Raw genomic sequence first — 24,719 nt, forward strand, 5'->3', positions numbered from 1 at the left:
AAAAGTTCAATTACGAAGATTTCAACTGAGTGTAAAAATCAAAAATATCTAATAGTTGGTGATCGAGAAAATAATAATTTTTTTATATTTCCTTTCTTTATCTTTTCTTTTTCAGCGCAATTTTTAGTTTAATACGACACGGAGCAAGAAATTTGGCAAAGTGAAGGAGCTAAGAGATCATTGCTGCATCAACCTCATATCTGACTCATCAATCAGGCACAAGTTACGAAGGCTCCTCAATTCTACCCAAGCAGTTATTCCATTCGATTATATATATATATATATATATATTTGGTTAGCTGCGTTTTTTGGGTATTACAATCTTATATTTTCGGCTCAATGATTGGATAAGGCCGCGCACCCATACATATTTCGAGTTTGAAATGAATTGGAAATTCAGTTTAACTTTTTTTATGTGTAAGTGTTTCCTTTATATGCTGCAAAATCAAAATTTTCCCATCAACACAGAGACCTTTGTGATTGATTCAAGTAGAAATTGCAATTTTCTTTTGAACGATCATACTGTTAATGGGCATCTATAGAATCAAGCAAATGCAGATACATATATCTTGGGCTTTGGTTAGTAGCAAACATTTAGTAGGATTAACACAAACTTTGTCATTTTTTCTTTGCTCACACGCAAGCACATTCCTGTGCTTGTAACTTAGCTTGCTGTGATTGTACTTGGGAATACTTGATTTCGTGTTTTTGGTGATAATTTCCCTAGAAACATGTACATGCAGTGTAATTAATTGTTGTGGAGATGATCAAGTGATGGGTTGCAGCTGTGTTGAACTCAGGTGATGAGGAGAGCAGTTTAATAAATGGTAGATATTTCTTTTAGAAAGTGAAACTTTTTGTGATTCACCTTGTGGTGTTTTTTTTTAAAACCTTTTGCATTAAAACTTTTTTTTTAAAAGTTTTGGGCTTGAAATTCATGATGGTTTGCAGTTTGTATATGGATAGATGTATAAATTATGGGTTTTATTTTATTTTTTTGGTTTGCATGTAATTTTTTGGTTTGCATGTCATTGTTTTAAAAAAATAAATACAACAGAACACATAAGTAGAAATGAGATACTGTAAGAGTTAATTATAATAGTCTTAATGTAGAGTTTGTTATCTTCTTAGAACATAAGAACATAATTATGGATTTTATTTTACTTTTTTGGTTTGCATGTCATTTTTTGGTTTGCATCTCATTGTTTAAAAAGAAAAACAAATACAATAGAACACATAAGTAAAAATAAGATACTGTAAGAGTTAATTATAATAGTTTTAGTGTAGAGTTTGTTATCTTCTTAGAACATAAGAACATAATTATGGGTTTTATTTTACTTTTTTGGTTTGCATGTCATTTTTTGGTTAATTTGCATGTCATTGTTTTAAAAAAACAAATACAACAGAACACATAAGTAGAAATAAGATATTGTAAGAGTTAATTATAATAGTCTTAGTATAGAGTTTGTTATCTTCTTAGAACATAAGAACATAACTAAGCACAACATTGAACATAACCAAACCAGAAAGACAGCACAGAACATAACAAAAAGAATCGAAAGAATTAAGAAAATAAATACAACAAAACACATAAGTAGAAATAAGCCACTGTAAGAGTTAATAATAATAACTTTAGTGTAGAGTTTGTTATCTTTTTAGAACATAACAACATAACCAAGCACAACATAGAACATAACCAAGCCAAAAAATAGAACCCATTATTTTTTTAGATCTTTTCTTATATTGCACCTTCTTATAACAACATGAACCATCTTGAACCAACCAAAAAATAGCATAAATCTGAATAATAACAAATGAAAGATAACAAAGTAAACCACACTATATACTTACAAAGATAAAAATAAAAAATATGCAGAACTCTGAAAGTTCCCACCAATAAGACCTGAAAAAAAATCACAAGAAAAAGTCAACAGAAAACAATAAGCACTGCAGTAAACAATGGAAAAAAGAAGAAAGAAAAGCTAATAGGGTAAGGAAAATAACCCGCAGAAAAACAATAAGCACTATAGAGAAGAAAGAAAAGCTAGTAGGAATCGAAAATAACCCATAAAAAAAAAAGAAATAAGAAATAGCACACTAAGGAAATATGTACCTCTAAAAGAAATCACTAAATTAGCTCTCACAACCAGCTAGCAGTAAACCAAAAATAAGCCATAAAGACCATTTTAAAGTGCACTATTCTATAAAGAAGAAAGAAGAACAAAGAAATAATACACCAAAAAAATATGTACCTCTGAAAGAAAACACCAAATCAGCTCTCACGAAACAAGCTAGCAGTAAACCACATATGAGTCATAAAGACCCTTTTAAGGTGCATTATTCTCCTCAATCCTCCCAGGACGTCCTCTCACCCTGCAAAACCACTGCTGAAACTAATTAAACTACTGCAAAACCAATCATCCAAATATAGGAAAAGGGAAAACATCATTTCTCTCTTTATTTAAATCTCCCAGGACGTGTATCACCCTACGAAACCGATTGAACTGCTAAAACCAATTAAATTACTGCAGAACCAATCAAACAAATATGAGAAAAGAAAAAACATGCATTTATCTCTTTATTTTTAATTAGGGAAGTGTTGAAAGAATGTCATGACTATGATGAACTAGCAAAATCATGCATGGTTTTTTTTTTCCTTTTTGGTTCAATAATGAAAGTGGCATTTTATTTCTTTTTCATCTTTTAACTTTTTTTTTTTAGTAATGAATACAGTTTTTTTAATCCACTGACATGCATTCTTCTTTAAAAAACTCTTATATGTATTTAATTTTATTTTGTAAGAAAGCACAATATGGATGACACAAAAACAAGATCAGAAGGTATAGAAAGAGATGCATGGATTTTATTTTATTTTTTTAAGCAATGAGATCAATTTTTTTACCCAATTAAGAATATTTTTTGTGATTTTTTATTTGTTTTCTAGGTTTTAATTTATTTATTGGCTAGATCTCAACATGCATGTCTTTTTTTTTTTTCCTTCTTCAGCATGGACACATTTTTTTTTTTCCGTAATTATCAAGGATAATTTTTTAATATATTTTATAATTTTTTAGTGGGTTTTGATTTTTTGATTAGCTAGACGAGACATTCATGGTTTTGTTTTGTAGTGAGTCTTTTGATTTTTTTAATATTTTTTATGATTCTTGCATCTTTCATTTTTCTTTTTCTCTTTTTTATTTTGTTTTAAATTCTCATCTGGGATCATTTTTTAATGTTTGATTATGTCAACTGGTAAATCATGCACTGGGCAAAGACAGGTGTACTGACACAATTGGAAAATCAATTGCTATATGGATTATATAAATAAAAACAACTCAGTGACATAACTGATTTGACTGCCAACTGATTATAAAGGATTTGCACAGATAACATGCACAAAAATTGAAGGAAAGAGTAAATAGAAATGGAATGACAATTTACTGTTTATTTTTGTAACAATGAGACAGATGTTTATTATTATAGAAATATATATATATATATATATAATATAGAGGCTCATGAGTTGCAAGCAAATGGGTCTGAGCAGTTTTGGTCCATTTTATAGACTTGACCCATGGGTCTTAGAGTTTTACTGTTGGATCTTGATTTAGACTCTAGTAAATAGGTTGACCTATTTAATGGGTCCAATTATATTATAGGGCTCGCTTCCAATTTTCATATAGGCCGAGTATTCAATAAATTCAAGTCTATCAATAAATTTTTATGGGCTGTAGAAAGTTTTTTGAGCCATTACTAATAGGACCCATTGAGCCATAAAATATTAAGTTCGGCTTTAACTCAATTATGGAATCTAATAAAAATTCCTTAATCCTTTCAAATAAATTCTAGGCCGTGACCTATTCAAAATAATCCAATAAATCTCACTTAGACTTCTCCAAAACATGGGCCTATTAACAGCTCGAAGACCAATATGACCCATATAATTTGGGCCTAATAAAATTATTCATAATCAATATTTAATTGCAATAGTTCGGGCCATTACAACACCACTTGTAAAAGAGAGACCTTACCGCTAGTCAAGAAACGAGGTGTTGTATCCTTTAATATATTTAAAAGCCTTCTAAATATGTTCGTGAAGTGTTGACTTTTCACAAGTGTCCTTCATATTCTATAAAGAAGGGACTCCAACCATGAATTTAATCATTCTGTACCTTCTAAAAATATAGAAAAACACTTTTTTTTTTCCTCTCTCTTTAACTTTTGGCTAGTTTAGAGTTCGAGAATCTTCTTTATGCACACCAAAAAGAAGATTAACGAGAATCGACTCATCTTGAGGATATACCATTAAGAAGTCTAGTTTATCCTCAAATTTGGATGCAACATAATTTTATTGTAAGGAAAGCGTACATTATAACATGCATCAATACTGGATTCTCTTCGTAAATTGTTGCTGTTATTTTCTTTGCTGTCTAATAAATAAAGCATATTGAAATTATTTATATCTATATTTTCCAATATAAACACCAATATAGATTACTCGACTTATTAAATTAGATCTTAAAAAAAAAAAAAAATCATATATATAGAAGAAAAAACATCACAGCTAACAAATCCAGTTTATTTAAGCTTCAAAAATCAGATATCGGTTACATATTACATTAATATAGACCGCAACTGGACGTATGTGTTACCACACGATTGGGCCATCGACTACATAATTTTCTCGTTTACGGTACTATAAGAGGAGAATAATCCACATAAAAAAGGGGGACAAAATAAGATATGAAAGGTTTACTTTGCCCCAAATTGGTCAGACGTTACCAACTAGCCCATCAAAGAATCCCAGAGGGAGGACCTTTCTGGGCAGACCTTACTTAGCAGTGTCTTCAGATTTCCTGCTGTAAGCTTCTCTTGGTGTTCAGAGTCTTTAGACAAAAACTCAGAGCTTTGCTGAGGCACATAAAGGAAATATGAGCTACCAACCGAAAAGACAACGGAACACTGAAAAGAACAAAATACAATACCTTTGTCAACCATAACATGTAACTAGCAGAAAATGTGGCTTGTGCTTTGAAATCATCGAAGTCACTATTCGGAACGCTCGAGCAGGAGTGGAGGAGTTGTAACTCATTACTGATAAAGAAACCAAAGTCATTACTGATGCTGATTTTTTGCTCACTATTGCAGGATACATCGTTGACATCAGTGACAAACTGCTTCATCCAACACAAAGAAAGGAAGCGGCGATGAAGCCATAATGCCTGTATACAGATAAAGCATACAACAAATTCTTTAGTAACATGATAATTAATGGAATGGTATATAAGATCTTAACACCTCAATTGATGGAACCAAAACATCTCGACTCAAAGATAAGACTCAATTTCTTTGATTGAAGAACGAAATCATTAAGTGAAGGGTCTATAACAGAGGCTTCTAAGGCCATAACTGATATGTTGTGTGCTACATCTGCAAAGTATAGTATATACATACAAGCCAGTTAATTCCTGGACAACATCTGAAAAAACATATACCAATGAAATAAATAGAAGGCCAGCTTTTTTCCTTTTCAAAAGTCACAAATCTACAGGTGCTCAGTGTTACCAACGGTGAAATTATGCAACTGTTAGTGACTTGAAATTCAAGACTTTATTTTTTTTTTCTTTTCAGATAGATGTAGAGGAACCCTACCGATTTTAAAGCTTTAAAAAATCAAAAGGTTTCAATAGATAAAGCAGTTAAAAGTAGATTGAGAATGAAGTGATGAATGAGTAAGTGATGAAGAGCATATTTTGGATGTGCTTCAATGGATGAAAAGGACACAAGCGATTAGTTGAAAAAGATTAATTCACCAAATCCAAATAAATTGGGATTGAAGTTTAGATGAGTTTATTAAGGTGTACCTCTCTTCCAATGTACTGCTTTATCAACGTTTCATTCCAATGGAGCTCCTCCTGTAATACCAACGATGCCAGGAAATTGAATAATCTCTGAATAAATAATCAATACATTTAACAAGCATAGTTTAAATATAATTAACATATTTAATTAACAGGAACTATGACTAGAAAGGGGTAATATGATTAATAGAGTTTTCTCAAGTGTAAAAGGATTTTTGGTTAGTATCTAAGTGCTTAACGTAGCATTTGAATAATCTAGGTCCATTTTCAATTCTTGTATTTGGTAATAAATGCAACCAATAGATCTGCCATTTTACAAGTAACTTTTTTCTCCGTACACTTAACATCTATAATGGTGCCGATGGATGTTTGATGGCGAGATTTGCTTGAATAGGAAGGAAGATGAGTCTTTCGAAGCTAGTACTAATCAAATCAAAGGTTTTTGAGGTGTTAAGGAATGGCAGATATTTGCGTTTTACAAAGAGGAGCTGGAGAATGGTGAAAGGTATGAGCTTGTGGTTAGCCACAACACTCTGGTTCACCAAAGCCTTGGAGGATTGTCTGAAGGTTGGAAGAAGAGAGTTTTACACTGCTCATCGAGAAGGAGACGGGCTTCATTGTGCAGCAGTGTTCTAACTCTCGAGGTTCTTACATGGCACTGGTGGAGTATGGTGGTGGCCCGAAAACTCCATCTTCATACCAGAGGAAAGGGATGGCAAGGGTTGAAGGAAGTTGGTGGAGGTAATGAGGGAGGTGCAAAGAGAGGGTGGACCTGTTCGTTTGCCACTGCCAGTGACAACGGTGGTTTTGAATCAACCTCTTATGTGTTCGTACAGGGAGGCTCTCCAACAACCGCGGTTATCGGAGCAGTCCCGTGAACATGCCAGGTTGAGAGCAAGGCCTGACACATCGACCACCCTGAGAGGAGCTGCTGGTTCACTAATGGCAGGTTGTGCCGCCGGTTCAATAGATGTCTGGAGACCTGAGGATGGTGGCAGGTGTATTGTCAGCCTGCAAGAGGACTCGGTGCTCCATACTCTGACGGGGATGAGAAAACACATAAGGATTTGCAAATGGAATGGCTTATATGGTGTGTTGAGGAGAATAAGAGGGTGAGCTAGGACTTGTTGAAATATGAAGAACAAAGAGGAAAGGGTGTAATTTGCAGCTAAGGAAGAACCTCTGTGCTCAGCAATGAAGATTGGGACCACAAGAATGTGCAGCAGTTTTTTTTTTTTTTTGTTTTTTTAATCTTTTTCTGTTACGTGCTTTGTACAGCAGTGTATACTGTGCTATGGTCATTTTCTTTTGGCTCTGCAGAATTGGTTAGAATATTCTCTTGTAAATGCTCTACTAGCAAGGACATTTTGTTCTGTATAAGAAATCAGAGATGGAATGAGAAAGCACTTTTTTCCTTTCCACTACTACACTGCCTTCCCTTATTTCTTTGCATAGTTTCCTTAAGGCTCTGCAAGTTTTTCTTATAGGACTGTGGGCCAATTAAAGGAAAAACAAAAGGTGGCCATCATACAAACGAATCAGGCAGCAATGAGTCAATGGGCCAGGTAAATACTAGTGAGCTTCATTCTGTAAGCTTAAATAAAGGGAAGGCTAGGCAAGGGTCAGGCCCAGGTTTTTGGGCTTGGGCCTCAGCCCATGGGAAAGTCTAATAACAAAAAATAGGAGGGCCATATTTGGAGGAGACGGAAACCAACTGACCCAGGCCCATCGTCGAGTGGGCTACAATCAATGTCGACGGAAAAGACTCTAGTAGTCTCGCCGCAGGCAAAGGAACATCCGGTGACAGAGGAGAGGGAGGCTACCATGGTGGTGGAGTCGACCAAGATGGTAATCTCAGCAGCAAATACGGTTTCTCAAACACCCTCACCATCAGCCGTTAGTTCCCAAGTATGAAGTCCACAGAAAGGACCGACAAGAAGTTCTGTTGAGGGGGGGGGGGGGGTGGCATTTCCAGCAACATCCCTTCCGATGGGTATGCTCGTGGTGGATCCGTCGGATTTGAACACGGGAAATTCTTTTCCTTTCATGTTGGCAGGTAGTGAGCATGCGATGGGTGGACAAAAGGGGCTGGGGGGTATCATAGAGGAAAAGGAACTGCAGCTTGCATTGGGTGAGGGTGTTTGGGTGGTCAATGATGAAGCTGTTGTTGATATTGCTCGGGAATCTCCAGATTTTACGTGCAAATCTCCTGAGAGGGAATGCAGGTCCTCTTTTGCTGAGGAGGCTGTCAAGATGAGTCAAAAGTGCTGTATGAATGGCCAAATGGTTGGCCTTGTGATTTCTCTCTATTATATAAATTGTACAAAGGAATTCTATACATGGAAAGAACTACGTATATGCTACTGTTATTCCTATACAATCTGTCAAATATTAAGCTAATTATACGGAAGAGTAAATCAAGGAAATAAATATGAAACAATTATGGAAACAAATATGGACAGCAAAGCTGTCCATTGACATCCCCCCTAAACCCGCATCAATTTGCTACTTAGGAAGCAGTGTTGATGACGAGTGAGAACCTTGGTGAAGATATCAACAATTTGTAGTTCAGTGAAAATGTGTGGAAGAGTGATAACACGAGCATCAAAGGCTTCACGGATAGAGTGACAGTCGACTTCAATATGCTTTGTGCGCTCATGATAGACAGGACTGGCCATGATCTGAATAGCACTTGTATTATCAGCATGTAAAGGTGTAGAATCGGTCTCAGAGAAGTCTAACTCAGCAAGCAAACCTCGAAGCCAAATAATTTTGGAACAAGCAAGAGACATCGCTCGATACTCAAATTCTATAGATGACTTAGAAACTCTATCTTGCTTCTTACTCTTCCAGGAGATCAATGCATCACCTAAGAACACGCACCAACCAATGATGGAGCGACGTGTATCAGCACAACCAGCCTAATCAGCATCGCTATAAGCAACAAGACGAGGAGAATTGCCTGCAGGAAAGAATAAACCATGGGTAGAAGTGCCCTGAACATAGCGTATGATCCTACGGACAGCAGCCAAATGAAGATGACAAGGAGTATGAAGAAACTGGCTGACTTGCTGTACAACAAAAGAAATATCTGGTCTAGTGATGGTGAGATAGACAAGGCTACCCACCAATTTCCGATATAAACTAGAATCAACAAGTAAGTCACCCTCCTCTTTGCGAAGCTTGATATTTAATTCCATGGTTGGCCTTGTGATTTCTCTCTATTATATAAACTATACAAAGGAATTCTATACATGGAAAGAACTACGTATATGCTACTGTTATCCCTATACAATTTGTCAAATATTTAAGCTAATTATACAGAAGAGTAAATCAAGGAAATAAATATGAAACAATTATGGAAACAAATATGGACAGCTTTGCTGTCCATTGACAGAGGCGACATGGCTTTTGTTGACAACGTTGTGAGCATCAAAGGAAGGGGTTGAGATGGACGGGGAGCCTATACCATTGTAGGCTCTACCTCCATATCAACACAATGCTTTGGACTGGGTTGTGGAAAAGGTGAAGGAAATATAGTGCTCTGTGGGAATTGAGTGTGATGGCTTCGAAGAACAATTTATGGCTTTGTTAATGGCCATTGAAGATGGCAATATTCGGATTAGGAAATCTGGTGCAAAAAACAGTGGGAGCTTAAGAGGTTGACTTGGTCTATTAACTATGAGGACAGCTCAAGTCGAGAAAGATCCAAAGGGAGGGGGTCGACGCTGTCCATATGAAGCCTAAGATTATTTCCTAGAACCTTCGAGGGCTTAATGAGATTAATAAGTGCCTGCGGATAAAAAATTTGCTCTGAGTGGAAGGCGGATTTTGTATGCTTGCAAGAAACCAAGATGGAAAATATTCCAAGGAACATTATCAAAAGCATGTGGAGTTGTCCATATGTTGATTGGGTCTTTCTTGCTTCAATTGGAGCATTTGGTGGAGTACTACTGATGTGGGATAGAAGAGTGGTGGAAAAAATAGAGGAGTATACCAGGGAATACACAGTAGCTTGTTCTTTTCAAAATTTGGAGGATCGCTTTAGATGGGCTTCAGATGGAATATACGGGCTGACCTTGGACAGCAGTAGACATATCCTATGAGAAGAGCTAGCCGAGATGCATAGCTAGTGGGACATTCCTTGGTGTATAGGAGGGGACTTTAATGTGGTCAGATTTCCTAAGTGAGAGATCGGGAAATAGCACATTGTGGCTAGCAATGTCGAATTTTTCGAATAGTATTTTCAAGTTGGGATTGGTGGACATATCTCTTATGGGTGGCACATTTACATGGTCCAATAACCAGACGTGGTCTAGATTGGATAGATTTTTAGTATCCCTAGAGTGGGAAGTACATTACCCAGAAGTATGTCAAAAAAAAAAAATGCATCACCTATGTTCAAACCATTTCCCTATTTTGTTGGAATGTGGGGGTATACAAGGCGAGAGGAGGTACTTAAGTTAAAAAATATATGGTTAAAAACTAGAGGCTTCATGGAACAGGTAAGGCAATGGTGGTCATCCTATCAAATCCAAGGTACCCCTAGTTTCATTCTTGCTGGTAAATTAAAAGCTTTAAAAAAATATTTAAAGTTTTGGAACACGCAGTCCTTTGGAGATATAGGTAACCGCAAGAAGTCACTTTTGGAGGAGCTCCATGACTTAGAGAGGGCACTTTCATTGGAGGAAGTTACTCGACGGAAAGAACTAGTTTCAAAACTAGAGAGGGTTACTCTATTCGAAGAAATCTCTTGGCGACAAAAACCTCGAGCACTGTGACTAATAGGAGACCGTAGCACAAGTTTTTCATAGAATGGCAAATTCCCATAGGAGAACCAATGCCATTGAAATGATGAATATTAGCGGAGTTGTTTCCACGGACAGCCCTGAGATCCATGAACAGGTCGCTGCTTATTTTGAGCAGTTGCTTACCGAGCAAATGGGGTGGAGGCCCTAGATTGATGAGCTAGCTTTTGAGTCCATTGAGCAGTAGGATGCCATTTGGCTGGAGAGGCCGTTTGAGGAGGCTAATGTTCATAAAGTAATGAGGAAGATGGTAAAAGTAGCACCGGGACCAGATGGATTTTCTATGGGCTTCTTCCAATCTTGTTGGGAAGTGGTGAAAGATGACTTAATGAAGGCATTTCATGAATTTTTTTAAGTGGGAAAATTTGAAAAAAATCTCAATGCCACTTTTATTTCACTTATTCCCACGAAGGTAGGGGCATCAAAGGTTTAGGATTACCGACCTATTAGCCTTGTGAACGGGATGTATAAGATTATTTCCAAGGTGCTAGCAAATCGAATGGGAGGAGTGTTGGTGCGGATCATTACAAAACCTCAAAATGCCTTTGTAAGAGGAAGACAGATTTTGGACTCAATATTCATTGCTAACGAATGTCTAGATAGTAGATTAAAATCTGGCAATTTGGGTCTCATGTATAAGTTGGACATAGAGAGAGCTTATGATCATGTCAATTGAGATTTCTTCTTGTATTTGCTTGGGAGATGTGGTTTTGGAGAGAGGTGGTGTACATGGGTTAGGTGGTGCATTTCGACGACACGGTTCTCAATTTTAGTGAATAGTTGCCTAGTTGGTTTTTTCAGTAGCCAGCTCCCGAGGTCTAAGGCAAAGAGATCTATTGTTACCACTTCTCTTTGTCATAGTGATGGAGGCGTGCAGCAGAATGATTTCAGCACTGGTTCTTGGAGGGATTTTCAGTGGGTGATAGACATCAAGGAACTATTCACATCTCACTTGTTGTTTGCAGATGACACTCTTATTTTCTGCGGGGCAGATCTAATTCAGATTAAGGTACTAAGGACACTACTACTTTGCTTTGAGGCGATATCGAGATTGAAAGTGAACTTATCCAAATCAGAGTTGGTTCCAGCTAGCAACGTTCGTAACATCTGGATGCTGGCTAATATCCTTGGTTGTAAGGTCTCCTCTCTCCCTATGAATTATCTTGGCCTTCCTTTGAGGGCCGTCTCCAAGGCTAAATCTATTTGGGATGCAGTAATTGAGAAGATAGAATGAAGATTGGCAGGTTGGAAGCGTTTGTATCTCTCGAATGGTGTAAGGATTACTTTAATCAAAAGTACTCTCTCTAATCTACCTACATATTTCTTATCATTGTTTCCTATTCCTGCAAGTGTGGCAACACATATTGAGAAACTGCAGCTTGATTTCCTATAGAGTGGCCTTGGGGATGAATTTAAATTCCATCTGGTCAAGTGGGATAAGGAATGCTCCCCCATCTCTGGTTATGGCACTATAACACGGAACAGGAAGCTTTTTGGAAGTCGGTAATCGACTATAAATATGGAGGATTTCTGTTGTTTTTTTTTTGGGGGGGGGGGGGGGGGGGGGGGGTGTTGGTGCTCTAGGGAGGTAAGTGACTTATTTCAGTGAAATGTGAGTTTCACTCAGGCGATCCAAGATTGGGAAGTAATTTTGTAAGCTTATTCCAACTCCTATATTCTGTGAGAATAAGATTACAATGAATTGATGCATTGCGGTGGTCACCTACCAAAAAAGGAATATTTTTAGATCGTTCATTCTATAAGGCCCTCACACAACCACAAAATAATCATTTCTCATGGAGAAGAATTTAGAGAGACAAGGCCCCTCCTAGGGCGGCATTTTTGCATAATGCTAGAGCATTATGGATCGATGTATTCAAAAGGATAGAATTAGCCTGGGTTATGCCTGCAACAACGGTCGAACTTCCGGTATGTTGGACGAGTATGGGTGGTGTTCCACAAATTTCAGGCTGTGTGGAAGATGATTCCTTTATGTATTCTTTGGTACATTTGGTAGGAGCGCAATGACCGGGCCTTTGAAGACAGAGAAAGATCATTGGAGGAGATTAGATCATTGTTTGTTAGTACTCTGTTTCTTTGGGCCAAAGTTGTAGATTTTAAATGCCTAGACTTTCATGATTTTTGCTTTTCTTTTTTTTTTTTTTTTTTTTTTTTTATTGGCAATGGGTGTCCAAGAGCAGTGTCCCAACTAATTCCGGAGGTACACAAGCCCTCAGCAAGGAGTTTCCCGCAAGTGCACATCGGATAATTCAAGGGAAAAATCCTCCAGTCTGATGGCTCCTAGAGATTGTTTGCACTCAAGGGGATCTGAACTTTAGACTTGGAGGTCCCAAGCCCAAGGCCTTTACCACTTGAGCCAACCTCTAAGGGTTTTCATGATTTTCTTATTTCGCTATCTCCCTCTTAAATAGGGTTAACTCTTGAATAACCCCTGTGTGCCTGGGCTAAGCATATTCTTATTAATAAAATATAAAAGTTTACCTATAAAAAAATAAAAATAAAAATGCAACCACCTATAAAAGTGAGTTTTTTTAATGAGATATACATACTCTCCCACATTCTTATTCCACTCTATTGATGTGGAACTGTTCATTAAGTCCCCTATCACTTGTTCGCAATAAGTTTTATAATTGATGGGAAACACCACGTTCAACATAATGGTAAGTGCCATTATAACTCATTTACAAGGTGCATTTAAACCCACAAAACCATGCAGTCTGAAGAAGTTGAACCTAGATTTCAAATTCTAAGCCAACATCTCAGTGAACTGTTCTCCTAGGGAGAGTTCTCGCTTCAAGCTATCAAAAAATCCAATTAATGCTTATCTAGAATGTCACCTATTGAATGCCACAAGCTCACGTCCTAATTCTATAACTTCTTGTGCTTCGAACTTGGTCCTAGAGAAAAGTTTTAATCCAAAAAGTTGTGAAGGAATTCTTTTATCAAATGGAAAGACCTTTATATAGAAAATTGAAGTCAGAGAGAAGAAATTTGTGGACCCTATCAAGCCAAGAAACGATATGTGATCGAACGTGAAAAACATGTAGAAATAAAAGCAAAATAGAAAGCCTTAATTGCATGGATGCAGGAAAATTAAGACACAAGGAAAGGAGGAATGCGAGATAGAATATGGTAGGTCAATATTAGGTTGCACTTATACCCATTATAGTGACATTCCACATATTGGACATTTCAATGCAGTGGCATCTAAAAAGCCTGCCAAGAAGGCGCAGGCGCACTAACCCACAGGCTTTTAATAGCCTTAAAAACAGAAAAGAAAAATGCATTAGTAGTTAGTAATCATTATATAGGATCGTTAGTTGCTTTATTACAGTTTACGAGACTATGTGCCTGGATGCTTTTTATGACTATCAGCTAGAAAGGCGATGCCTTTTGCTCAACTAGGTGATAGAATGGATCTCGGCCCTTTTTTTCAACTACATCATATTGTAACTCTAGAGCTTAGTTTTAAGTCTCATATTGTATCTTCAATCAAACTTGTTGGTTGCAACCTACGATGAGCATATACTGTTCCTCCATGCATAAAGCTCCTTTACCTTCTAGAATAATTCATGTGTATTATATTGACAATTCAAAAGGAGACTAAAACATATATCTCGTCTCCAAATCGCATGCGACAAGGAGGCTGCTGTGGCTGATTTATTGACACACTCTAATGGTGCTGTTCATTGGAATGTGATTTTTTCAAGAGCGGCTCAAGATTGGGAGCTGGACATGTTGTCTGGTTTTTTTGACTCTATATGCTACATCTTTTGGAAATGTGATGAGGGATAGGCTGGTGTGGGAACCAAGTGGTAATAACAAATTCTCGGTGAGGTCCTTTTATTCGGCCCTCTTGGGCCTACACCACGGTCATAGCTATCCTTGGAAAGCTATTTGGAAGTGCAAGGTACCTTCCAAAATTGCTTTCTTTGTCTGGACAGCATCTATTGGGCGCCTCGGATAATTTGAGAAAACGTGGGTTCATTATTTCAGATTGGTGTTATATGTGTAAGTGTGATGGGGAATCTGTTGATCATCTCTTATTACACTGTGAAGTAGCTTGGAGCTTATGGCATGATGTTTTTAGTAGGGTAGGGGTGGCATGGGTCATGCCTAGAAGTGTTAGGGATCTTATGTGCTGTTGGAAAGGTATACGGGGAAATGCTCAAATCGCTGCTGTATGGAAAATGATACCTCACTGCATTATGTGGTGTGTGTGGTTGGAGAGAAACAAGAGGTGTTTCGAAGATATGGAGCTCACTATGGCTGAACTGAAACGTTTCTTTTACTGTACTTTGCTTTCCTGGGCTTCGGCCATTATTTGTAATACAGATGATCTCCATACTTTGCTTGTAACCCTCACTAGTTCTTAGTTGTAATCTGGCATGATCTTTGTATACCTCTAGTGTACTCAGGCTATGCCTCTTTATGAATAATATTTACTTTTACGTATCAAAAAAAAAAAAAAGGTGAGTTTATTTTGTGCTTTCTGAGTTTTCACCAAAAGCACTCCATGTGCTGTGATAAACTGGAAGCAGGATATTTAGCTATAAAACATATGCCCACTAGCTTATTTTTCAGACAGTTTGTGATCCAAACACAAATTATACCCACATACTAGTTGAGATCTCCTTCGGTTGTACATAAGAGAGAGAGAGAGAGAGAGAGAGAGAGAGAGAGAGAGAGAGAGACTCCCAGTGGTTTAATGTCACAATTCAGTACATCTACAGTAGTGGACTGAAGTCATTGTGGGCTTTGGTTTGGGTAATAAAGATGTAGAGGTTTGGGCCTAGTCCTGTTAGTTACGTGTAGGCCCATGGCCCATTTCTCTACCTTTTGGCCTTTTGTTTGTTGTGTTTCGCAGTGTTTGGCCTTTTGTTTTAATTGTTGTTTTAGTTGTGTTGGCCTTTGGCCCACTAGTTAGTAAATATTTGGTCAGTATATGTAGGAGAACAAGACTCTTGTAAGGAATGCAAAATCTGAATCAAAAAGCTATTTCTCTTTTTCCGTCTTCTTTTTCATTCTTCTGGAGGTGCTCCCCTCGAAGTGAGCAGGTCTCTATGTATTTTTTTCAAACACTTAGATATATTACAAATTGGTATCAGAGAGACATCGGTCTCTGTGCTATCAAAATCCATGGAAGAAATTCCTGTATCAATCAACAGAAATAGGGAGCTGGTAGAACAAATACAGCAAAATCACAAAGTTATCCAGCAGAAATTAAAGAATTTCTGGAACTTCAGGGAAAATTTAACCTATCTGGTTGGTGAGATGTAGGAAGAAGAAGATGGAAAACGAGCAGCTGTGGTTACAAAATAGGAAAAGGTCCAAATGCAAGGGTTGACGATGGTGCCAGCAAGAATGACTACACCAAATACTTCATCGAGGAACAGGAAGACCGAATACCTAAGAAATCAGCTCCACCACTCTTATTCCCCAACATCCACCCAAACCGACACCACCTTCCTAAACCCTCAGCGAAATCAGTAACTCACTTCACAGCTCTCTTACTGTCCCTCTCATGGTGACCTCTCTGCAATATACACTATTTCTCTTGGCCTTCCCAACACCCCATATGGGAGTTTGACACTGGCAGTGTTGTTATCAGGCACACCATTGCAAAGTCTTGAACGAGGGAAATGGCTTATCTTATTTGTCTCCTCCAATGGCCTCTCGTTGTAGGTATATCTCGCAACCAACCCCACCTTTCCTCAAATTGGCAGTCGCCAGACCCAACCTTAAACCCAAATCCGCGCCATCTCGTCATACAGTCACGCCGCAATCTTCACTCGAGACTCCAAGATCGATTCCTCAACTTGTTCTTCAGTCTCTAGTCTTCACACTCCTCTCACTTCCATGACCGCCAAACTTTCTCTTCCTTAAGCATCTATTGGTTCGTTGCTTGCACCGTTAGCTCCTTTTGCAATGACGCGTTCCCTTTAGCCTATCGGGTTTTGGTCCTTGTTTTCATCTTCCTGGACACAGGCATGATTGTCTGAACCTTCATGATCCACTGGAACCAAATCGAGGAGAGGCTCGTAAACAAGGGGTACAAGATCTGGAAAAAGAACAAACCTTTCCTCCACACTCTAGTCATTACCCACGCCCCCGAGCGGCCTTCTCTCATTGTTGAGTGGCTTCCGGATCGATAGGAGCCCCTTGGCAAGATTATTCCGTCCAGAAGATTATTTTCAACACCCACACATCCATGAATGAGCCCAATTACCTCATACTCGCCCAGGTCCAGCTCCCCATCGAGGACACCGAGAACGGCACATGGCACCATGATGATGATCGTGCCGATGTCGATGGCTTCAGTTGTGCCAATGGGAAGGTGCAAATAATCCAGCAAATAAATCACGATGGAGAGGTTAATCATGCTTGCTATATGCCTCAAAACCTGTTTATTATCACCACTAAGACAATTAGTGCCAAAGTTTATGTTTTTTTATTATAGCAAACACCCATCTAAGCCTCCTCCAGATGGGGCATATAGTCCTGACTTCAGGTTGAGGGACCATTTGCAGCCAATGGGACTTGATTTCCCCAAAGATATCAATGCGATTGCTGCTCGCAAGGTGTTTGATGAATTGCCAGATAAGAGTGTGGTTTGTTGTTGGACTTCATTGTTAGCTGGATTTGATCAGTCAGGCCAGACTGAGGAGGTTTTACAGTTTTACCTTATGATGGTTCAGCTGAACTTGCAGCCAGAAAATGATACCCTGGTAAGTATATTATCTGCATGTTCAAACCTTGAAATCATAGAAATTGAGAAATTGAGAAATGGGTGTAGAAATTGACAAAAAGGTGGATTCCAATAATTCCGCTGGTAAGGCTGTCAATACTGTTCTCATGTATATGTACGGGAAATGGGAGAAGCTTGAGAAGGGTAGGGAAATATTTGATAAAATTGTTGATACTGCTAAGAGACGAATGCTTCCTTGGAATGCCATGATTGGTGCATATGTACAGAACAGTTGCCCTATGGAGGCATTGAGTATTTTCCACAAGATGGTGGAGGATTCCAGTTGTAAACTGAACCATGTTACACTGATTTAGCATGCTGTCAGCTTGTGCTCAAAGTGGTGATTTAGATCTTGGTGAGTGGGTGCTTGAGTACATGAATTCTGAAGGAACTAAAGGTATCATGGGGTCAAACCAAATCCTAGCTATGGCATTCATTGACATGTATTCTAAATGTGGGAGCTCGGAGAGGGCAAAAGAGGTTTATGATCAGATGTTCTCCCCAAATGTTGTCTCCTTCAATGCTATGATTATGGGCCTTGCAGTAAATGGTGTAGAGGGTGGAAATTTTGACTGGAACACTGAAGATGAGCTGGAAGTTAATGATTTCTCTTTATCTTCTTATTCAAGTTTGACACCTCCAAATGGAGAAGCTGTTGTGGGCAGTGGGGAGGCACGCTCAACTGCTGGTTGTTCCAACTCCAAGTTGATTGATCGGTGGTCGTCAAAGGTGATTAACTCAAGGCCACACGAATACTGGCCTATTGTTATGGATATAGCTCCAAGGAATAAGCTACCAAGGATAATCAGGAGCAGTCAAATTATGGGTCATGAGCAGGACGAGTTGACTGCAGCTCAAATTTTCTATCCTTGCCTGCAGTGTGCCGATATACTTTTCCTGAAGGCCAATACTCACCAACTGGGAATGGATCAGCAAAAAGTGAATGTACTTGCAAGAGAGTATACTGCATTTTATAAGAGCCTTACTAATGATTGGGAAGAATACTTAGCTATGAAGCACGTCTCAGTTGAAGGCCAGTTTGAGTTTAACGATATCCTCTTTGTTCCCAAGAGGAGACCTTTTGATTTTTTTGACACAACAAAGAAGCCCAACAATATTAAGCTGTATGTTTGCTGTGTCTTTATCATGGACAACTGTGAGGAGCTGATTCCCAAATACCTTAGAATTGTCAAGGGTGTGGTGGATTCTGAGGACCTTCCTCTGAATAGTTCAAGAGAAATGCTACAGAAAAACAAAATCCTCAAGGTTATCTGAAAGAACATGTTCTTTGAGATTGCTGAGAACAAGGAAGACTACAACACGTTCTATGAGGCATTCTCTAAGAACCTCAAGCTCAGTATTCATGAGGATTCTCAAAACAAAATAAGGCTTGCTGAACTGCTCCACTACCACTTCCCCAAGAGTGTTGATGAGATGACCAGTTTGAAAGATTATGTGACCAGGATGGAGGAAGACCGGAGTGACATTTATTACCTTACTTGGGATAGTAAGAAGGCCGTGGAGAACTCCCCATTCCGGGAGAAGCTAAAGAAGGGTTATGAGTATCTATATGTGGTAGATGCCATCAATGAGTATGCCATTTGTCAGCCCAAGGAATTTGAGGGCGAGAAGCTTGTATCAACTACAAAGGAAGGGTTGAAGCATAACTGTACCTTGTGGGCAAGGTGCTTTGAAGGGGAAGGATTTGTCACAATTCAGTACATCTACAGGAGTGGACCGAAGTCATTGTGGGCTTTGGTTTGGGGTAATAAAGATATAGAGGTTTGGGCTCAGTCCTATTGGTTATGTGTAGGCCCATGGCCCATTTCTTTGCCTTTTGTTTGTTGGGTTTCGCCATATGTTTGGCCTTTTGTTTTAGTTTTGCTGGCCTTTGGCCCACTAGTTAGTAAAGATTTGGTCAGTATATGTAGGAGAATGAGACTCTTGTAAGCCATGCAAAATCTGAATCAAAAAGCTATTTCTCTTTTTCTATCTTCTCTCTCTTTCTTTTGGAGGTGCTCCCCTCGAAGTGAGCAGGTCTCTGTGTATTTTTGTTAAACACCTGGGGTGTGTTACATTTAATAACTTCTTTAAGTATAGGTAACAGCTACAACTAAGCAAGGTTAAAAAAAAACCATCAAGGATCAACCAGTATGTCAAATTTAGAAAAGAGACAATACCTATGTTTCAATTGGCATGAGAATAAAGAGAAACAACACAATAGTGACGCATGACAAAACTACGATATACTGATATCCTCTAATGCATCAACATCCAACAATAATAACAAAGAGAAGAAATGAACATATAGCACAAACTCGCTTGTAGCAAATTACTACAAATTTGTAATGATTTCTAGATCATTACCTTCCATAGTTTATAAATTTCAATTGCATAACCAGCAGATGCATTTTCTTGTTTGCACGATGAATCCTTCAAAATTCTGAGCATTAGCTGCTGCAAATTGATGGCAGTTCAGATTGTGAGGTATGAAAATCTATAGTCCATTGCAATAATCATTTAAGAAATCCAGAGTCCAAACAAGGTAAAATCACAAGCTACCGAAATTAAGACACCGGAACCTCTTTTTCTCTCTCTCGTCAATTTCGAGCTCTAAAAGGGCCGGTGATGAAGGGACTCAAGCAGTGAGGTCAGAAGTAGCCAGCGATGATACTTGAGGCTTAAAGCCACATATCTGGGTGAGCCGCAAAAGGCTATGGTAGTTTATGTCTTTGATTGCTAATGATGCTCTAGACCTGGCAATTGTAAATGATGTGCCTAAACAGAAGTTCGTGACTGATGTGTGTGAGTCTCGGCACAACATGAACACTTGTGAACAGAGGGACGGAAATCAAATAGGAGTCGAGCATTGTTCTAGCAATGGTGCTGAATTGCATTATAGGACTCGGACCAAGTCCATCAGGGACCTGTTAACTGCAAACCATTGAAAATCTTAGTATGGAAAGTCCAGTGATATTGTAAACGTGGTCCAGGGGTTGGATTCTATACCCTTGGATGATCCGGCCGAATTCCGGTATTTCAAATCTAGTTCCAGTCATTCCGGCCTGTTCCAGTCCATTCCGGCTAAATTTCAGTATTTGGGCTGAATTAGTTTTTCCGTGCAGAATTTATGTGCATGGCAGTTCGGTAAATATTTTGAAAAGGGAGGGACAAGCTTGTAATTTTGACATTTCTTTTTCCCTACCCTACAACGAACGGCAACAAAAATTCTAAATTTCTAATCCCTAATTTCTCCACCTGACGCCTTCCAGTTCCAGGGCTTGTGCCTTCCAATTCTAGGCTTCCAGCTCCCGCCACAAGTAGCTGCTTGGCGACTCAGTCCGCTCTGTCGCAGCACCTCTTACTCTGCTGCAGGTCCTCGTCAATCAGCAATCCGCCGCGGTTTTTATCGACTTCTCTCTCTCTCTCCCTCTCTCTCTCTCTCTCTCTCTCTCTCTCTATGTGATGGCTTCATTGAATCATTAGTACATTTTGTTGTTTGGACTTTGGAATCAGTTAAACTAAGGGATTCTTGGACACTTGAAGAATCTCAAAATCCTATGAATAGAAGTATCTCATTTCTGTTCATGGATTGCTCACTCTCTTCAATTACTTTGTATTTTATATAAAAAGGCAGGAAAGAAATCGAAGTTCATTTAATCATGCTTGGGTTTTGGCCTTGATGAGAAAAGACTTCACAATGGTCGTGATTTATGTTGCCCTGCAATCACAAGGTTTGCACCAAAGTTTTCAAGTATCCAATGCTTACTTTTGTTTGAGGAACCTAGACAAATGTTTACTTGTGATAAATGGATTGCATCAAGTCATTCTAATACCCGCATTGGGAAGGAGACAGCTGGGATTGTTCTAAAAGATTAAGAGTTATGGGCTCGATATCAATTTATTGTAAAAATCAGTAAGCCTTTGGTTAGAGTTATACGACTTGTCAACAGGGAAGGTAAACCTACAATGGGATACTTGTATTATGCAATGGAGAGAGCAAAAGAGAATATAAAAGCACGATTGAAAAACAAAGTTACTGCATATATGTCATTCCTAAGGATCATTGATGCTAGGTGGGATAAGCAGAGTTTCACAGTCCAGCACATGCAGCGCGTTGTTTTCTTAACCCTAGAAATTACTTTAGCCCTTGCTTTAAAAAGAAAAGTGAAGTTTAAAGAGGGTTTATGACTTGTCTTATAAAGTTCAAACTTGATACTAATAAGCAAGACATGATCATCGAACAACTTGAAATGTATAAAAATGTATTTGGTGATTTTGGACATTCTTTAGCAATCCACCAGCATGAAAAAATTAGTCCATATCATTTGTTACCTAGTGTAGATCTATATTTGAACTTTTGTTTTGTTTAAATATTATTTAATTTTAAGTAACAATTGCACTTTTATTGTAGTTGCATGGTGGACTAATTTTGGAAGTGAGGCTCCAACTCTTCAAAAGTTTGCAGTTCGCATATTAAGTCAATGTTGTAATGCGACTTGCCGTGAAAGAAATTAGAGCACATTTGAGTTTATTCATTCTAAGAAGAGGAATAGACTAGAGCATAAACGTTTGAATGATTTAGTCTTTGTTCATTATAACTTGAAGCTGCGAGAGGTAAGAACTGTTTTTTTTTTTTTTTTTTTTGATAATTAATAAAGTTTATTGATCTTCAAAATTAGGCATAGCCCAAGTACACAAGTGGTATACAAGAGAGAATTACCTAATTACAGCCTACGAACAAAAAAACATGCATACAAGTCACCAAAATTACCCCCATCTAATAAGATAGTCTTAGCCCAAAGTAACAAAGTTCGGAAAATAAGTATCTAATCCCCTCCAATGAGTGTTCACTATTTTCAAAACATCTTCCATTCCTCTCATTCCATATACACCACATAAGACATAAGGGCGCCATCTTTCAAACATCCGCTACTTGACGATTTCCCCGTATTCTGCTCCAACAAACCAAAAGGTCCACCACCTTCTTGGGCATCACCAAGCAATGTCCAGCCTTAAGAAGATTTCATCTCATAGAGCCTTTGCTACATTGCAATGAAAAAGAAGATGGTCCGTCAATTCGCCATCCCTTTTGCACATGAAGCACCAATCCATTATGAAGAAGCCACACTTCCTCAACTTGTCTATGGTCAGAATTTTCCCGTGAGAGGCCAGCCAACCAAAGAAAGCAACTTTTAGGGGCGCTTTGCTCTTCCAAATGCACTTCCAAGGGAAATTATGAGAAGAGTGGGTAGACATAGCCTTATATAAAGATCTAACCTAGAAATTTGTGTTCTCAGGGTGTGTCCACAGCAGTTTGCACCCCCTTCGGCCTTCATACCCAGAGCCTCAGCCCCACTCCGCCGCCCCGTTCACTCATTCTGCCCCACCTGGTCGCCAATCGCCACCACTGCCGGCTAAGGTGAGATTTCTTAAATTTTTCTGCTTGAGCTTGTAAACCGTGTAATTATTTTCGATTTTTGAACATAACATTTTGTTAATCTGTGAAGGTGCTCATCTTATTGTTGTAATATTGTGATTAAGGAACTGCTTTGAATCTATTAAATATCATGTGGATGTATAATAAATAAATCAGAAAAAAAATGCTATCAAATATTGATTTTCAAGATTTTGTTTTCTTGTTTGCCTAGAAGCAGCAGAGTTAAAAGCTTTGCTCTTTCATTTTTCTTTTTAAGTGATCCCAAAACCACTAGTCACACAATTATATTAGTGTTGAATTTTCAAGACAGCACTGAAAAATTCTTATAATTTGAATTATAGTATGAAATTATTTATGCGTTGTCATTCTGTTGTCAATGAATACCATGGATAATTGTTCACATGCCATCACTATCCTGTTTGTGTGGGTCAAGCAGGGAAGGAGTACTATACCATGGATTTTTTAATTTAATGGCAGATTTGTTTTGCTAAGCTTACAGTTACAGTGCTTGTTAACTCTTCTTTTGTTTGATTCTTTTTTAGATGAACACTTCAAAAGAAACGATTCCGGGAGACTCCACCATAGGTAATGCTAACGATTCAACACAAGGGCAAAGCATTCATTCCTCCACTCCCACCCAATGTAAGTACCAAATCAAGTGGTAGTGGACTTAGTGGTAGGCATAGAACTAAGTCAATGGTTTGGAATCACTTCACAAGAACAACAAAATGTGATCCAAGTAAACCTAGAGCTGTATGTAATTACTGTGGTGCTAATTATGCATGTGATAAAAAGGAAAACGGTACAAAATCCATTAAGTATCACATTGAACATCAATGTAAGAGATGTCCATTTAATAAGACGGATAAGCCCCAAACTACTTTAGGTTGGGAGGCCAAGGATGGAGGAAGTTGTAGTCGAGGACTTGTTCCTATGACCTTTAGTGTTGAGGCTTGCAGACATGCCCTAGCATAAATGATTATACTTGATGAGTTGCCCTTTAGGTTTTTTGAAGGGGAGGATTCTAAAAAATTTATGCTTGTCGTTCAACCTAAGTGTGTAGAGATCAAATCTTGTGTTACTGTTGCCAAGATTGTTATAGCGTATTTGAGGGAAAAATATAAGTTGAAAAGTGCTCTTCAAGGGCATCGGATTTCCCTTACCACGGATATACGGACATTCGTGCAAAACCTCAACTACATGTGTCTCGCTGCACATTTTATTGATGATGATTGGAAACTACAGAAGAGGATCCTCTCTTTTTGTTTAGTTGAAAATCACAAGAGTTATACAGTTGGTACGGCCATAAAGATGTGCTTTATTGATTGGGGGTGGCCAAAAATACTCAAAATCACTCTTGATAATGCAAGTTCGAATAACGGAACAGTTACTTTTTTTAAAAAGAAAACCAAGCATAGGAAGGACGCTATTTTGGAACACGAATTGTTGCATGTGAGATGTTGTGCCCACATCTTAAATTTGATTGTTTGTGGTTGAAAGAATATGATGAGTCTATTACCAAGATGAGAAGTATTGTGAAATACATTAAATCCTCACCCACAAAGATGGAGTGCATTAAGTCGTGTATACAATTTGCAGAGATTACGAGCAAAAGTCATGTTTGCCTAAATGTACTAACTAGGTTGAACTCCACCTATTTTATGATGGACAGAGCTGAAATTTTTTGAAAGGTTTTTGAACGATTAGAGGAAGAAGATTCAGGATTCCTTCCTAGTGTTGCAGATGAGGGTGATGATGATGATGCTAACAATGATGATTGGATGAGAAGAACGGAAAAGAAGTTAGGGCCTCCCAACAGGGATGATTGGGAGAAGGTAAGA

The 24,719-nt window shown here is 38.3% G+C and overlaps 1 protein-coding gene across 3 annotated transcripts in view; it reads right to left on the reverse strand.

The window, feature by feature from the left end:
* Positions 1-4,558: 4,558 nt before the first annotated feature.
* Positions 4,559-24,719, reverse strand: part of LOC122315647 — a 34,316-nt gene continuing 14,155 nt past the window's right edge. The window contains exons 7-10 of one of the 3 annotated variants that reach the window (XM_043131694.1): positions 19,806-19,892; positions 5,865-5,915; positions 4,986-5,222; positions 4,559-4,911 (exon numbers count right to left, since the gene is read on the reverse strand). In XM_043131694.1, coding sequence (XP_042987628.1) covers positions 4,786-4,911; positions 4,986-5,222; positions 5,865-5,915; positions 19,806-19,892 — 501 coding nt within the window. In that variant the 3' untranslated portion in view covers positions 4,559-4,785. Of the gene's footprint in view, positions 4,912-4,985; positions 5,223-5,864; positions 5,916-19,805; positions 19,896-24,719 lie in introns of all 3 variants that reach the window. The other 2 variants (XM_043131693.1, XM_043131695.1) reach the window with 2 other exon arrangements.

Source organism: Carya illinoinensis, chromosome 7, assembly GCF_018687715.1.
Source record: "Carya illinoinensis cultivar Pawnee chromosome 7, C.illinoinensisPawnee_v1, whole genome shotgun sequence".
NCBI lineage: Eukaryota > Viridiplantae > Streptophyta > Magnoliopsida > Fagales > Juglandaceae > Carya > Carya illinoinensis.